Source organism: Hetaerina americana, unplaced genomic scaffold (genome assembly GCF_022747635.1).
Source record: "Hetaerina americana unplaced genomic scaffold, ioHetAmer1.1.p SCAF_12, whole genome shotgun sequence".
In the NCBI taxonomy this organism is placed as follows: Eukaryota; Metazoa; Arthropoda; class Insecta; order Odonata; family Calopterygidae; genus Hetaerina; species Hetaerina americana.
Window position 1 is genome coordinate 1,005,001 of NW_027286292.1, and position 14,840 is coordinate 1,019,840.

The following is a 14,840-nucleotide window of genomic DNA, read 5'->3' on the forward strand; positions in this document are numbered from 1 at the left end:
CTGCAAAAAAATCAGTGGTAAAGCCAAAAGTTGAGTCTATCTTAGTGTCAAAAAAATGTACTTCATTAATGTTTTTATTGTGGTCATAACATTAAATTTGCTATTTGTGAATTCATGGGCTCATATTTTGATTTATTTGCATGTTTAAATCAGAAAATAAAGGCTTTCATAAGTTTTTTCTTGGGCCCAAGTATCTTGCCACAAATATTTGAAGAAAATTAAAATATATTAATAGCCTAGCATAAAAAAGTTGTACATTTCATGCAGATGATGTTTTATTAACCAATTAGTTCAGGCATAGTTGATGTAAATTTTGCTGTAATATATCTTTTATCCAATTTAATTTTTTTTTTTAAGTTTCGTCGTGCCACTGTTCAAAATTACAAGACAGGTGAATTGGAAACAGCTAACTACCGTATCAGTAAATCGGCTTGGTTAAAGGCTGAAGATGACCCAAAAATTGCTAGAGTGAACCAACGAGTAGAAGATTTATCATCCTTGACTGTAGAAACTGCTGAAGAACTGCAAGTTGTTAATTATGGGATTGGTGGACACTATGAGCCTCATTTTGATTTTGCTCGGGTAAGTTGTGGCCATTTGCTTGGAAAGAATTCCTTGCCTTAGTTGTGGCTCTTTTAATAATACTGTTACGCTTAGAAATACACAGGGATGGGAGGAGTGCCAGAAATAACTGAACGTTGAATGGTGAATGTCTCTTCAGAATGTAGTCTGAGCCTTTACTATTGCTTTATAATTTGTTATCAGTTGCAAGGATCAATTGTATTTTTAAAGTAACTAGTTACAGGTGAAAATCGATTATAGTACTTACATGTATGATAAACTTACAGATGTAGAGAATGTTGGATGGGAATAGAGTTGGTCACCCTCATTTCATACAGAGAGAAACTGTTTTAATGGAGATAAATCCTTTTGGTGCTCTATCTTTGTCAGTGTGAAATGTTCTAAGCGCAGTAAATTGATAATCTCTCTTGTGGATTTGTCGGTGATATTCTCTCTTCCCGGCACCTCAAAAATTTTAATAAAATTACTGTCATAAAGATGTTGAATATAAACTTTTGAACTTCAGTACAATTTTTAAAAAAGTCCAAGTTTGTGATACCTCAGAATTTTTAAAAGTTTTTAATTTTCATCACAAAATCTAAAGTTGCCAATAGGATTTAATGTTTTAAATTCATCATTTTTTTAATATCCATATTTTCTCATTATCATTTCCATTGGATTCATTTGCCATGAGAATCCCATACTCTCCTTGAAGGTGGGCAAATGTATATAGTTTAAAAATGTAACAAATAAATTATTAATGATCTTCACCATATTATTTTATAGGATGTTAAATGACAACCTTGAATCAGTATCAGCAATCCTATGTCAATACTCTTCCTTCCCCAATCATTAATTTTTTCTTGGCTATGTGATCGACAAAAGCTTTCTCACAAAACCTTTCGCCGTTCAATTAAACACAGCTCTGAGTTTGTGTAGAAATTTTTTCCACCTTTGCAAAAATGGATGGAAAAATCGGAAAAATTGTATTAATCACAAGGAGTGGATCATGGTAGTCCAGGGCTATAGTGTTGGACTGCCGACTGGAGGGCCCGGGATTGATTCCTGAGCAAGCCTCTCTGGGCACCCTTAGCTCCACCCAAGCTGTATGATTTTTCAGATAACAGATCTTCCTGGGAAACCATAACTGGCACAGGGAAAGGAACTGGCCTCTCTACCCTGCTTATATGTTAATTTCACATGCTGTTGGGCCTAATAGTGAGTGAACTCTACCGACACTACTGAATTAAAAATGATTTTATTTTCTTCAAACAATCTTTAAGTTGGAAAAGCGTTTGCATAAGTTGAACGGTGAGGGAGTTCTGATTTATGTGTGTTAACTTTTCCATAATTACCTGGGAATGTAAATTCATTCTTCTTGACAATGGAAAGACAAGGCAAACATTAACAAACCGAACGGTATTAGGGTTAACCCTGTGAAATTTATCCATGATGGAAAGGAAACAAACTATGCAAATTTCACTTGAATAGAGATTTATTCACGACCCGGGTTTCAAACACTTAATGTCATCTTCAGGTCCACTATCACCTGAAGATGACATTAAGTGTTTGAAACCCGGGTCGTGAATAAATCTCTATTTAAGTGAAATTTGCATAGTTTGTTTCCTTTCCATCAAGGCAAACATTGTTGTGGAAAACAATATTGATAGCGAGGCTTTCCTCGCAATCACTTCTCTCACAGGTCTCTGTGTATCTGCGACTATTTTAAGAAACAAAACGAACCCGTTCAATTCCACCATTGCTGACCCGTCGGTAACACCAAGAACCACGGCTTTCTTAACCCAAATTGTGTCCGCTGCCGTGGTGACCACCACAGCAATGCATGCACCAAAGCTCGGGCTGAGGCCGCAAAATGCTTTCTGTGTGGTGACATGCATCCGGCTAATTATCAGGGTTGCGTTCACAAGGTAGCAAAGAGACTGCAGTTTGAGCGGAGAAAGGTAATGGCATCTTGCTTTTCTCAGGCAGCTAACGCTCCCCCCTCTCCTGCTCCTTTGCCGAGGCAGGGAACTCACCAGCTGAGTTAACTCCCCTTCCCCAGTCACCCTTTTCCCAGCTTCAAGCTCCCCAACCGTCCCCTTACTCATGCGTGCCACTCCCCTCCACCTCCCATCTCTCAGCCCTCTCCTATCCAGCCTCCTCCTCCTGCGGAAGCCCGGGAACTTTTGTAATGGTTTTGCAAAATAATGGTGGAGATGCCAAAGGCTCCCACCATTGAATGAAAAAAATTTCTCCGCATCAATGTCTAATACAGCAGATACTTACACGGGTGATACCCTTCAAGTCCTTGCATGGAATTGCCATGGCATTGCAAACAAAAAACATGAACTTTTTCACTATGCCTCTCAGCAACATATTGACCTCATAATTTTATGGGTAACATTGCTCAAACCCCTCCTCTCATTCCATTTGCCTCATTTATTTACCCATCGATTTGACCATAATACACATGGCGGAGGAGTTGCTGTTTTAGTTCACCGCAATCTTCTGCTTTCCCTTCTTGATGTTCTTATCCTTTCTTGAATTGAAGCTCTCGGTAATATAGTCCATACCATACTGGGTGACCTGAATATATGCTCCATCTACCAGCACATCGGCTAGGCTGATAGGTTGATAGGATAGGTATTCTTTGACTAGTAGCGATCTTTTGCGGCTGTTTTCACCACGTAAGAATGGCTTGTGCATACGACATTGGAATATTCATCACACAATTTGTAATTGTTCCTAGACGAATGCAAATGGCCGGACCCTGCACTCCTTTACTACACCTCACACTTCCCTTTCCATGTATGCTGATGACACAGCCATTGCTGCCACATCTCGAACATGCTCCGCAAACATCAGATGACTTACCACACGCCTTAAAAAACTCCACCGGTGGACACGGACGTGGAAAATACAAATCAATCCTGACAAAAGCACACTATTCATTTTTCCTGCTGACAACAACGCATGCCCCACATTCGTCTTTTCTTTCAGCAACAAATTATACTGAAAGCTTCTACGCATCAATTAATTGGTGTCATTCTCGACAACCAGTTAACTATCCAACCGTATGTTGACTTTGCGGTCAAAAGATATGGCTTGGCCATATCTTCTGGCTTCAATCAACTGGCTTGGAAGATGCTCATGCCGAGCAAACGCCACTGAAACCTATAAATTAAAATTCTGCTGATCATATCTCATCAGTCTTGTGAAACATAATTTTGTTGTTAGTCCATGCTTCGTACAACTTTTCCATCCACTCCAAGGGATATTCTGGAAGACTGATTTAATTAATTTTATTTTTAAATTTGATGGCATATTATATATTTTTGCTATTCATTTTATTGATTGTAATGATCAGCTTTTGATCAATGCAATTTATAACTACGAGGGTCATCCGGAAAGTAGTACCCGTTCGTGCCGCATGAAGTGCTGACGACGCGAGTAGCCGCTGGACGAGGTCAGATAGCTTCAGTGGCTTGTCTGCCTTCTCTGAGCCAAGTTGCGTGACGCTAGCATTGCCTGTGTTGTTTCTGCGATTGTTTACAATGTTTAAAAAAATTGAGAACGCCGCCAGTTGTGAAGTGAGGGCAGTGATTAAATTCCTCAATGCAAGAAACGTTCGCCCATGTGATATTCATCGCCAATTAAAGGAGGTGTATGGAGACAATGTAATGGACGAGTCGTCTGTTCGGCGGTGGTGTCGCAACTTCAACATGGGGAGGGGGAACACACACGACGATGAGCGTTCGGGGAGACCGTCTGTCATTACAGACCAACTGGTGAGCTCAGTTGACGAATTCGTGAGGAACGATCGGCGCGTCACAATTGATGACATCTGTGAGCATTTTCCCAATGTTTCTCGAACAATTGTTCATGAAATTGTTAAACACCATCTGCATTATGCAAAAATTTGTGCAAGATGGGTCCCTCGCGTATCTCAATGAGCTGGCGGCGAAGGACTATGCAGCAGGAATACAGAAACTTGTCACACGTTATGACAAATGCCTTAATTTGCTTGGAGATTATGTTGAGAAGTAGTTTAAAGTATCCTCTTTCAAATAAAATTTTTTATGTTTGTTAATATTTACTTTTGTGTCTTTATTTCACGAACGGGTACTACTTTCCGGATGACCCTCGTATTTCTTTTTTCATGCTAGAAATTGATTACTATTTTGTAACATGTTTCTCTCATGCAGAGCCATTATTGAGGAAGATTTGAAAATTTTGGTGAATTTTATTTTAACCTCATGCTAATGAAAATTTTTTTTCTCTTTTAGAGAGAAGAGAAGAATGCCTTTAAATCTCTTGGCACTGGAAATAGGATTGCCACCATTCTGTTCTATGTGAGTACTGCATAATCATCCATTCTCCATTTCCTTCATGTTGTTTAACTTGTTCATCATTTCCTAGTGCATTGCTGTGTGTGTTGATTAAGGAGTTGAGGTGGTTGTACAAGCATCTAGACCTCCCATTTAGTCTGCTGTGAATGGGCATGGTTATTTGGCATTTTTAGTGTAGTTGTGAATAGCATCCTCTCTTTTCCGTGATCCTGTCCCCCTCTTCCCAGTAGTAGTAGTAGTATTTAGGGGAGGTGACCAACAGCTGAGGTCATTTGCACCATAGGGGATGGACAGGAAAGGATAAAGGGTGGAGAGAAACCCAGCATCAGCATTAGCCTACTCTTTACGAAGGGCGCCAAGGGGTCCGCGGCCTAACGTCCCATCCAACGGATGGCGTACTCACTCAAAGTTCCCTCCAAAAAGCACCTCAAGCAGGGATCGAGATACCTCTGAAAAATATTCAACACCACAGGGATTTGAACCCTGGCCTTTTGGGTGGGAAGCCAGTGCATTAGCCCCCGGACCATCTCAATCCCTCCCCCTCTTCCCAGCATATTTTTTTAATCGTGGTCCCACATCCCACAAAGATGGCACTCATGAAGCATGGCCAAAAACTGCCGCCACACTGGAAACCATCGAAAAGGTGCAGGATATCGTGTTGGGTGATAGGCAAATGAAGGTGAATGAGAGATAGCCAAGGCCATGGGGATATTGGAATTAAGGGTATGAAACATCTTGCACAAAGAATTAGGGATGCAAAAGCTCCACGCAAGGTGGGTGCTGCGCATGCTAAATGCTAATCAAAAGCAAATGCACAAATGAACAGTTGAAGCAGTGGGTGTAAGCTGGTGGTTTTGTGCCAAAGAAAGCAAAGATGATCCAGAAAGGTCATAGCCAGTGTGTTTTGGAATGAGAAAGGGATCCTGCTCACTGATAACCTTGAAAAAGGTAGAACAATTACAGGCAAATATTACTCCAACCTTCTTGACCAGCTGGATGCTAAAATTTGCGAAAAGAGACCTTGGCTTGAAGAAGAAAAAAATCATCTTTCACCTGGATAACACACCTGCTCACAAAGTTGCATTGGTGATGGGAAAACGACAAGATTTGGGGTACCATTTGCTTGCTCATCCCCCTATTCTCCTGATTTAGCACCCTTAGACTTCCATCGGTTCCCAAACTTGAAGAAATTAATTTCTGGGAAGCACTTCACGTCCAATGAAGAAGTTGAGAGGGCCGTAGATGGATACAGCCTTCCAGACTCTCATTTCAGGCTAGGAATACTGATGTTGGAGAAATGCTGGAGCAAGTGTTGTATTGGAGTCAAGGGAGATTATGTAGGAAAATAAAATCATGTACTAACTGTAAATCGCAGTCTTTCATTGTCAGGTCGAGAATGTAAAACCAAATATTAATAAACGTATGACCACTTCTGTCTGTAATATGCCAGGGGAATGAGTACTCAACGCAAACTGGAGTAGCAGGCCTCTCTCTATGACACTCATAATGCAAAAAATTGCTCATTAAGCAACTTTTTGCTACCCAGACCATTAATTCAGTATGATATCATGAAAATCATTTCGAAGGACCATTTAGGAATCCTGATCAAAGTTTTTAAAAACCAACAACTCTATAAGTTGTTTATTTTCAATTTCATTATGAAGATTTTCCACTGAGTCACGTCCGAAACTTTTATTTACTCTATAAGCATGAAATGGTTGATTCAAAAACAAATAAATGAACATTTTAGAACAATGTGTAAACTTCAGTCATTGATCTAACAAGCCTAAGATTTTGTGCTTGCACTCTTTTTTTGACTCATGTTTTTATTTGTATATTTAGTGATTACTGTTGTCTTGTTGGTTTCAGATGAGTGACGTTCATCAGGGTGGAGCCACTGTCTTCCCTGCAATAAGGGTGTCTTTATGGCCGAAAAAGGGCTCGGCTGCCTTTTGGTTCAATCTGCATCCAAGTGGTGAAGGGGATTATCTCACTCGGCATGCAGCATGTCCTGTTCTCACTGGTTCCAAATGGGGTGAGCTGCTGTTTGCCATCACTTTGTGGTTTTCTCCTATTGACATGAAAAGGCCTCATTTATAACGATCCTCCTCTTAATAATAGTCCTTTGGAGGATTATGGTGACTTTTTGATGAGGAAGGAAGTTGTGAAAGAGTCCTGTTTCATTTCCTTTATACCATCATTATTGATGTTATTTGTTCAAATATCCTCTTTGGATCGGTTTAAAGACTTCGGCCACTGAACCATGCTTTTCCCAATCCAAGTTACGGCCGAAGTACATTTATCTGGTGACTGGCCTAACTTACAATGTCAACTGGCTATTGTGGGAGCTGTGGATTGGCTGCACGATTATTTTGCATGTGAATCATGGGGAAGTGGACTGTAGTTACAGCATTGCTCATCATATCAGGCTTCTTCCACTGGGCCACGTTCTCTACATTCAAAACTGTGGCCTTACAGAAATTCTTTGAAAGGTTAAGTGGCTCAGACATTGAATTTATAAAATTTGCTTAACAGAACCCAAATTATTTCCCTAAATTAGTGAACAGTAACTATGGTATAATAGCAAGATTTGCAAATGTTTCTAAAATGAATACAAGTTATTGTTGACAACTCTCAGGAGCTAAGAAATTGCTGGCAGGAACTCATTAGCTCTGTAAAAGAGCCTGGATTCACTCTCTCAGCAAAATCATTTTAAGGCTTTGTCAGTAATGCTGTCCTGATCTTGATCAATGTATAGTTTGATCTTAATGGGAAATGTAGTCTCAGCACAAATCCTTTTTCTTTTGTCCTTATTTCTCAGTTGGAACCTGATTGAGGTTGCAGACTCATTCAAGGGTGGTATTGAGTTACCGTATTTTATTGAATCTAAGACACCTGCGAATTTCAGATTCATCCAATTTTTTACATCCTAAATTAAAAAAAAGTTAACAGGCGATTCTAAGTCACAGCATATTTTGGGCTGAAACAGGCATTGACTCTTAGGGATTCCTTGGTTAGCATTGAGTGGTAACCCATGTTTCAGGGGATTAGCAGGGATAAGTGAGTGTTCCTTTCTCAGAATTTGGGTAGGGCATTTGAACGCGTGCAAAACATGTACAAAGGAAGGGAAAAGGGTGAGAATATGTTTACCTTAGTACTTTTCAAGTAAGTGATGCCACGGATTTGTTGGTCAGTATAATGTTGGACTCTTAAGTTATTCTTTGAGATAGCTTCCTGAGAGCAGTGTGATCGAGCATGGGTGAAGAATCAAGACCTGGCCGGGGTTGGTGAGAATTGTGCACCGCTAAGTTTAAAAGGCAAGTTATCTTTTGCGTGGAAGAAAGTGAGAATAGAAGAGCAGGTACTAGATTTGGGGTAAAGGAGTGTAGTGGAAGACAATTACGTTAGAAAAAGACTGCTATTTTTGCATGCAAGTCTTGGCGAAAGAAGTTCACTGGGCCGAAACATGGATGATTCAGTAAAGTTGATGAGGCAGTGTTGGAATATTTCAACACGAGATGGAAAGGCAAACTTTTTGTGAGACCTACTGCGACAGGAAGCCAACAGCAAAGCAAGATCTTTGGGCATCTCTCGCACACAATTTCGTTCCAGTTTGAGGATGGGCAGAACGATTCATGAGACGAACAGGCATTGTGACGTAGAACATTTATTGGTCAGAAGATCTCGGTGGACTTAATACATTGGTCACTTACCAAAAACAAGGACTTGATCTTCAAAGGAAAGAGAATTCATGCTGGGGCGGATGGATAATGCAGACAAAATGGAAATATGCTGAGATATGCTGCCAAATTACATGCTTGAGAGAAAGGGGGCCAAAAAAGTTCTTCTGAAGACAACAGGATATGAAAAACTAGGAATGACGGTGATATTGGCTGCTACATCTGACTGTCGCAAATTGCCCCCATTTCTCATCGTAAAAAGAAAAATGATCCCAAAAGCAGAGGTGTTCCCAAAAGATGTCATCATTTGGGCCCAAGGAAAAGGTGGGATGACAGAAGAATTAATGATTGACTGGTTAAACCCCAGGTGCCTGTTTGAATCAGCCCTCAATGCTTGTACTGGGCTCTTTCTGGGGCCATCTTACCGATGCCGTGATACATAAAATCTGAAGGATGAAGTCAGACCTTGTGGTCATTACTGGGGGAATCGCATCCATTTTGCAACTGATGGATGTTGGCGTCAATAAGCCATTCAAGGACCAACTCTGAGAACATTACATTTCATGGTTGTTTGCATCTGAGCATGAGTTACCTGCTGCAGGACACATCAAACAAGCTTCTTCTAACAAAGTCACACGATGGATTTCTGCGGCTTGGAGAACCATTTCCGAGGGAATGATTGTGAATACTTTCAAGAAGTGCTGTGTCAGCAACAAGATGGACTGCACAGAAAATGATGTCTTTTGGGAGGAGGATGATGAAGATGATGTCTTTGCTGAAGAGGATGATGAAAGTACGTGTATTTTCAATACCTGTAGGTTATAACTCAGTCTGTTCCTTCCTCCAGCCTCACAACATGCGTTTGCATGCACCTGTTTTTCTGTTCAGATGCTGAGTGGGAGCAAAGCATCCAGCACTTCAGACGAAGAAGATTGAAGAGGATGAAGGGGATTACCAAACATTGAATCGAAACAATGAATAATAGCAACCTAAACAATGAGGTTACCTTGTACCAGTTTTTCTGTTGCTGTCCTTTAACTCAAGTTCCTTTTGTAATTAATTACTGAGAGGTATCTTTCATTTCCGTTACGCTTCCTTGTAATAAACCCTCACGTATACTGGCACAGCGCCGCGACATCCGGGAGTAATGCTGTGCAATTGTGTGGGCTGCATATGCTGTCTCTTGCCCATTCTGACATCTGCTCTTAATCTGCAAATCTAAGACCCACTCCGACTTTTAAGGAGGAGAATAAATTAAAAAGGTGTGTCTTAGATTTGAATTAATGCTGTATTCTGTACCTTTTCCAAATAGTCCACAGAGGGCTATGCCATACCTAGATGAAAATTTTCCACAGTTATCAATAAGTTTATTTTATTTATTTGTTCAGTAATATAATAGTAGTGTCTCCCGAGTGTACTCTGTAATATGTATAAAAAGCCATGCTCAGTAATGAAGGCTGTAAGTGGAAAGACTATCATTTGTTTAAATTCTCTTAGTCTCTTTGCTTATATCATATAATTTCATGCCTCATGTTTTATTTCAGTTTCAAACAAGTGGCTTCATGAAGTTGGACAGGAATTTAGAAGGCCATGTGGTCTAGATAAGGATGCCGAATGATCTCACAGGTATGTTCAGTAAAATCATGTCCTGACAGAGAGGTTTTTTTGTTTGCTCTGGAATAATATAGGCCATTCATTTTATTGACTCATATACTGTGTGTCATATGAAATCATTCTGGAAAATTCTGCATAAACCTACTGCAATTTTGGTGATATTTTTGGCCAGACATCCAATGTATATGTCATTCAAACCCCTTCTAATACCATTTGAACTGTCATTTCAAGAAATTGGATATGATGAAAGTAATGGTGGATGTGAGATCCAATCATCCTGTGGTATGCCAACCAGCAGTCACATTGTGGTTTAACATATTGCCAATTTTTGGTTTGGCACTATTTTCAGGTCTCACATTCATAATGTTGACGGAAAACAGGTTAGTTAAAGATGAAGTTTTGTACAAAGAAGCGGTGATTGCGGTAAGCATTATTGCAGCCTCATGAAATACAAATTCAGTATGATTTCAATACATGTTAAGGTATTTAAATTCCTCTAAATGCATTATTTCAATAATTTCTTAATGCAACTTGTTTGCTCAGGCACTATTATATCATGATGAATACATTGTTTGAAAAGTTACCTCAGAAGCGACTTAATTTTCATAATTCTGTAAATGAATTTGCAGTTTTTTAATTTTTTAAATAAGATAAGCAAGTTTACTGCCATAGGTGTTGCCCAAAAATTTCTTCTGAGATGAGGGAGGTAATCATTCGGGGGAAAACTATCTTGGAAAGCAGTGGAGTGAAAAATGACAGAAAGTACTGTGTGAGGATTTGTAGAGTTTGCAGAGGCTGGTTGAAATGGGCTCACTATAAAGGAAGGTGAAGGAACTCAGGATATAAGAAATGAAATTCCATTTAGACTATGAAATATGCTCTAGGTAAAGTAGTATTAGGAGAAGAAGGGGTTCTGAAAAAAATAAATATAAAGGTATTATTACAATTATTGGTAATCTACTTGGTGAGGTAGGTTTTGGATGAACACAACTACCAAAACAATATCTTTTCTCTCCTAAAGAAAACAATCCAACATCCTACTCTGCTACAAGCCCCTCTTCATCTCCATATACCTCCCTCCTCCCTTAATTCCATCCATCATCCATATCCTATTCCTGCCCCTTCCTCGTTTTCCCTTCTTATGATTTCTCCCAACGATCACCTCTCCTCCCCTACCATGTCCAGCACCTCCACGTTTGTTTTCCTTTCTGTCCACTTTACCTTCTCCATCCTGCTACAATGACCATGTCTCTGTGCTGTACATAACTAAGCTCGGTATCAAAGTTTTCAGCATCCCCTTCCTAGCATCCTTAAAGGAACCAAATGTTAAAGATAATAGGCCAAAGATAGAAAGGGAATTAGTATTATTCTTGGTACAGGTTAGTGTACGTTTTGGATGGGCACAGGCAACACAATGGCTAAATCTCAATGGCCTTTGAAAGCTCCTTCAAATGTTATGGGACTGCCACTGGAGAGGAATGCGAAAACTGGTTGCTAGAGCAGGTCTACCATTTGTATTCACGGTCTCCGGCAAGATATCCAGAATTCTGAAGAAGTATGACATTGACACCTACCTCAAGCCTTGCTTGAAACTTGAGAGACAGACTCGTTAGGGCGAAAGTCTCCTGTGGACTCATGACACATGGAGTCTACCAGATATATTGCCAATGTGACCAAGTATATGTGATAGGGACAATTGCTGCTTGTATCAAGGAACACCAGAGACACACAAACAGGCTTGGTCAGCCTGAAAAATCTGCAGGACACAGTGAGCCAATCTTAAATCACCTCAACCTTGCCCAATTAGAGGGTAACCAGCCAAATTATATTGTCATGGCATACAGCCCTGAAGACATGATGGACAACTTGACCATTGAAACATTGGCAGAAATTGAGAGCTTGACCCGGCTGAGAACCCAGATAGAATTCATTGGTTTATCAATGCTTTCTTTGAAGTGCTCCTTGTTGATTCTGCAGCATTGGCAGAGGAAGTTGGCAAGGGGTGAAAGTGAAGAGCTTCTTCATGTTCTCCCCAGGCACCCTTGTTGCCTCTAGCATTAAAATTATTTAGAAAATTTCAAGTATTTTTGTGAGATAGTAATATTTAAATAAGTAACTGTAAACTTCTATGATAGAAAAAACTTGTTGCTTTTCAGGTGATCACCGGCCTTCTCTCCATACATTTGCTCACTTTTAAAGCACATATTTTACTCAAAAATGAGTTGTGGTGATGTGAAAATAATTCTAAGTGCCATGGGAAAACTATGATCATGAGAGGATTGAATGATCAAAAAGAATTGTGGTTTTCATCACAGTGCATCTATAGGATTAACAGTCATTTGATACCTGCAGTTCAATGTCTCAAGAAACTTATGCAGTTTTTGTCTTTCTACTATTTGTATATAGTGCATGTATTACGAACAAATATTTAAGCAGTGACCATAACATGTGCATGCTTTTTTAAAGCATGTTTTTTCAAGAAACCTATTTACCTTACACATTGTCAGGGTAATGTGGAAATTAATGAGTGTTTGCAGAAGTACAGTGTGTTCCCAACGTGCCATTTTGGAAAATCTTGAGTCTGGGATTTAGAAAATCTTAAGAATCTGGGAAAGGTTGAAGTGATGAATGTGGATCTCCAGGATATCTAAGTAACCTCTCTTTACTGCTTGTCTTACCGTCCATGTTGGATCAATTATTGCTAATGCAAGCCATAAATATTAAATGTTTCATTTGCTATACCTTTTCCTGATTTTATTCAGTTTATTTGGGTTGATTTCTTTGCAATTCATGTAGTTATATGACGTCTAGTCTTACTTATGTCAATATTTCCACTTGATGTCTTAAATTGCTGTATTTTCATTTGAATCTTAGATTCAAATAAAAAAAAAATCATCCCTGTACATGCTTAGGGTTAGCATTGACCAATGCTTGGCACTTAATTGAATGACATAGACATATTGTTCGTTCCTCTCTTAGTATCAAGCTTTCATTTCAGTGAATTTTTTTATCATTTGAATTGAAAAATATGCAATTTAGTTAATGATGACATACAACAGGATTAGTGATTGATTTTTAGGCCCTTTTTTGATGAGGCTCACACTTATAATAAATGTTAAAGTGCATTAAGTAATCACTTTTTCACCCTTGGACCTTGAAACATGTATACGCGGAAGTTTATTTGCTTATTGTATTTACTTTAGAGAAAATTCTATAGAGGTCAATTTGCTTACCAGCCAAGCATAATGCTGCTGATTCAAAAATTCTCTGCAGATGTCAACATAGTGTGGTGTTGTTGACTGTGTACTGAGCTAGTGTAACATACTTAAACTGAGCTCTAAGCCAAGTATTAAGGGCGGCATGGTCTGACAGAATCACATAATTTATTCCGTAGTTTTATCTCCCAGAACTAAGGGAACATTTGATTTTCCTACTGTGAGTCACAATATATCCCAAAAGGAACCTATTTGAAGCCATTGTAGGAATGGGTCCTAAATATTCCTATTGTGAACTGATATTGAAGTTTTCTCCTAGAGTATTTATTTTTGGGAAAGTATCTTTAAATATATTTGCTGAACATTCAGCTATAAGAAATTTAATAAAATAAATTCCATTCAATTTGTGGTGAACAATATACTGATAGAAATAGAAATGTAAAACATTGGTTTTGATCAAGTATATTTACTAAAAGTTGGAGGAACATTTGTGCGTTTTAAACTTTGTGAGTCATGTCCCAAGGAATGTTGTGTCTATTTTGTGAGCTCTGGAGCTGACGTAAAGGAAAGGATTGAAGTGAATGTCGCTCAGGTGAGTGTTTCTTTGCTGTTAAAGAATGTGTCACAACATGCTTTTGGAACACCATGACCTGAATGAATTCGGCTCTGTGAAACAATTGCCTTGTACTCTTATATGCATTTAACCTTTGTACTCTTTTACATATGGTAAACAGAAAGGTTTTTATGTTATCTTGCCGCAGTGGAAAATTTTGAAGATAAACATGGACATTCAGTGTGCATTTCTGCACATTTATGTGCACTTTAAATTTAAAAAAATGTGTTACCTGTTCCCAATGGATAAGTTTGAAGAATTGCTTTTCATTGTTTATTCTATTTTTCTGGAGAACTTTGATATCATTGATGTTCCATTATACAAATATAACCGTACAAAAAATTAAAGTTTTACATTTTATATGATAAAATTACAGAAGTGTAGCATTTGGTTTTGAATACAACAATAAGCACATTCATTAGTGAAAATTATCTGGTGTAAGATTATTCTTCTTTAAGATGGAGTGTTACAACAGATGGTTAATACAATCCCATAATTGGACAACATTAGCATAATTGGATAGCATTGATGCCAAAGTAGGAGACAACTTAATGAAACTGACAGGTTTAGGTCAATGCGGAAATATGAGGGCGGTTCAATAAGTACCCATGCTTGATGACAAAGGGCGTTCATGAGGGAAGTTTATGTTATCATTGTGTGCTGCCATCTATCAAACGACGGTGAAACAAATTTCAGACTGATTTAAAGGTTAGTTTGGATTTGGCAGTCCTTCAAGTAGGACGTGTTTCGTGATTTTCGCTAAGATGGAAAAAGAGCAGTATCATTCCCTAACTCGCTTTTCGTTTTT

General features: G+C 38.9%; 1 protein-coding gene across 2 annotated transcripts in view; it reads left to right on the forward strand.

The window, feature by feature from the left end:
- PH4alphaEFB (prolyl 4-hydroxylase subunit alpha-1) overlaps nt 1-14,359 on the forward strand; it is a 96,206-nt gene extending 81,847 nt beyond the window's left edge. For both annotated transcript variants that reach the window (XM_071582584.1, XM_071582585.1), the window contains exons 8-12: nt 358-582; nt 4,848-4,913; nt 6,780-6,945; nt 10,135-10,216; nt 12,361-14,359. In XM_071582584.1, coding sequence (XP_071438685.1) covers nt 358-582; nt 4,848-4,913; nt 6,780-6,945; nt 10,135-10,208 — 531 coding nt within the window. In that variant the 3' untranslated portion in view covers nt 10,209-10,216; nt 12,361-14,359. The remainder of the gene's footprint in view (nt 1-357; nt 583-4,847; nt 4,914-6,779; nt 6,946-10,134; nt 10,217-12,360) is intronic.
- The last annotated feature ends 481 nt before the right edge of the window (nt 14,360-14,840 follow it).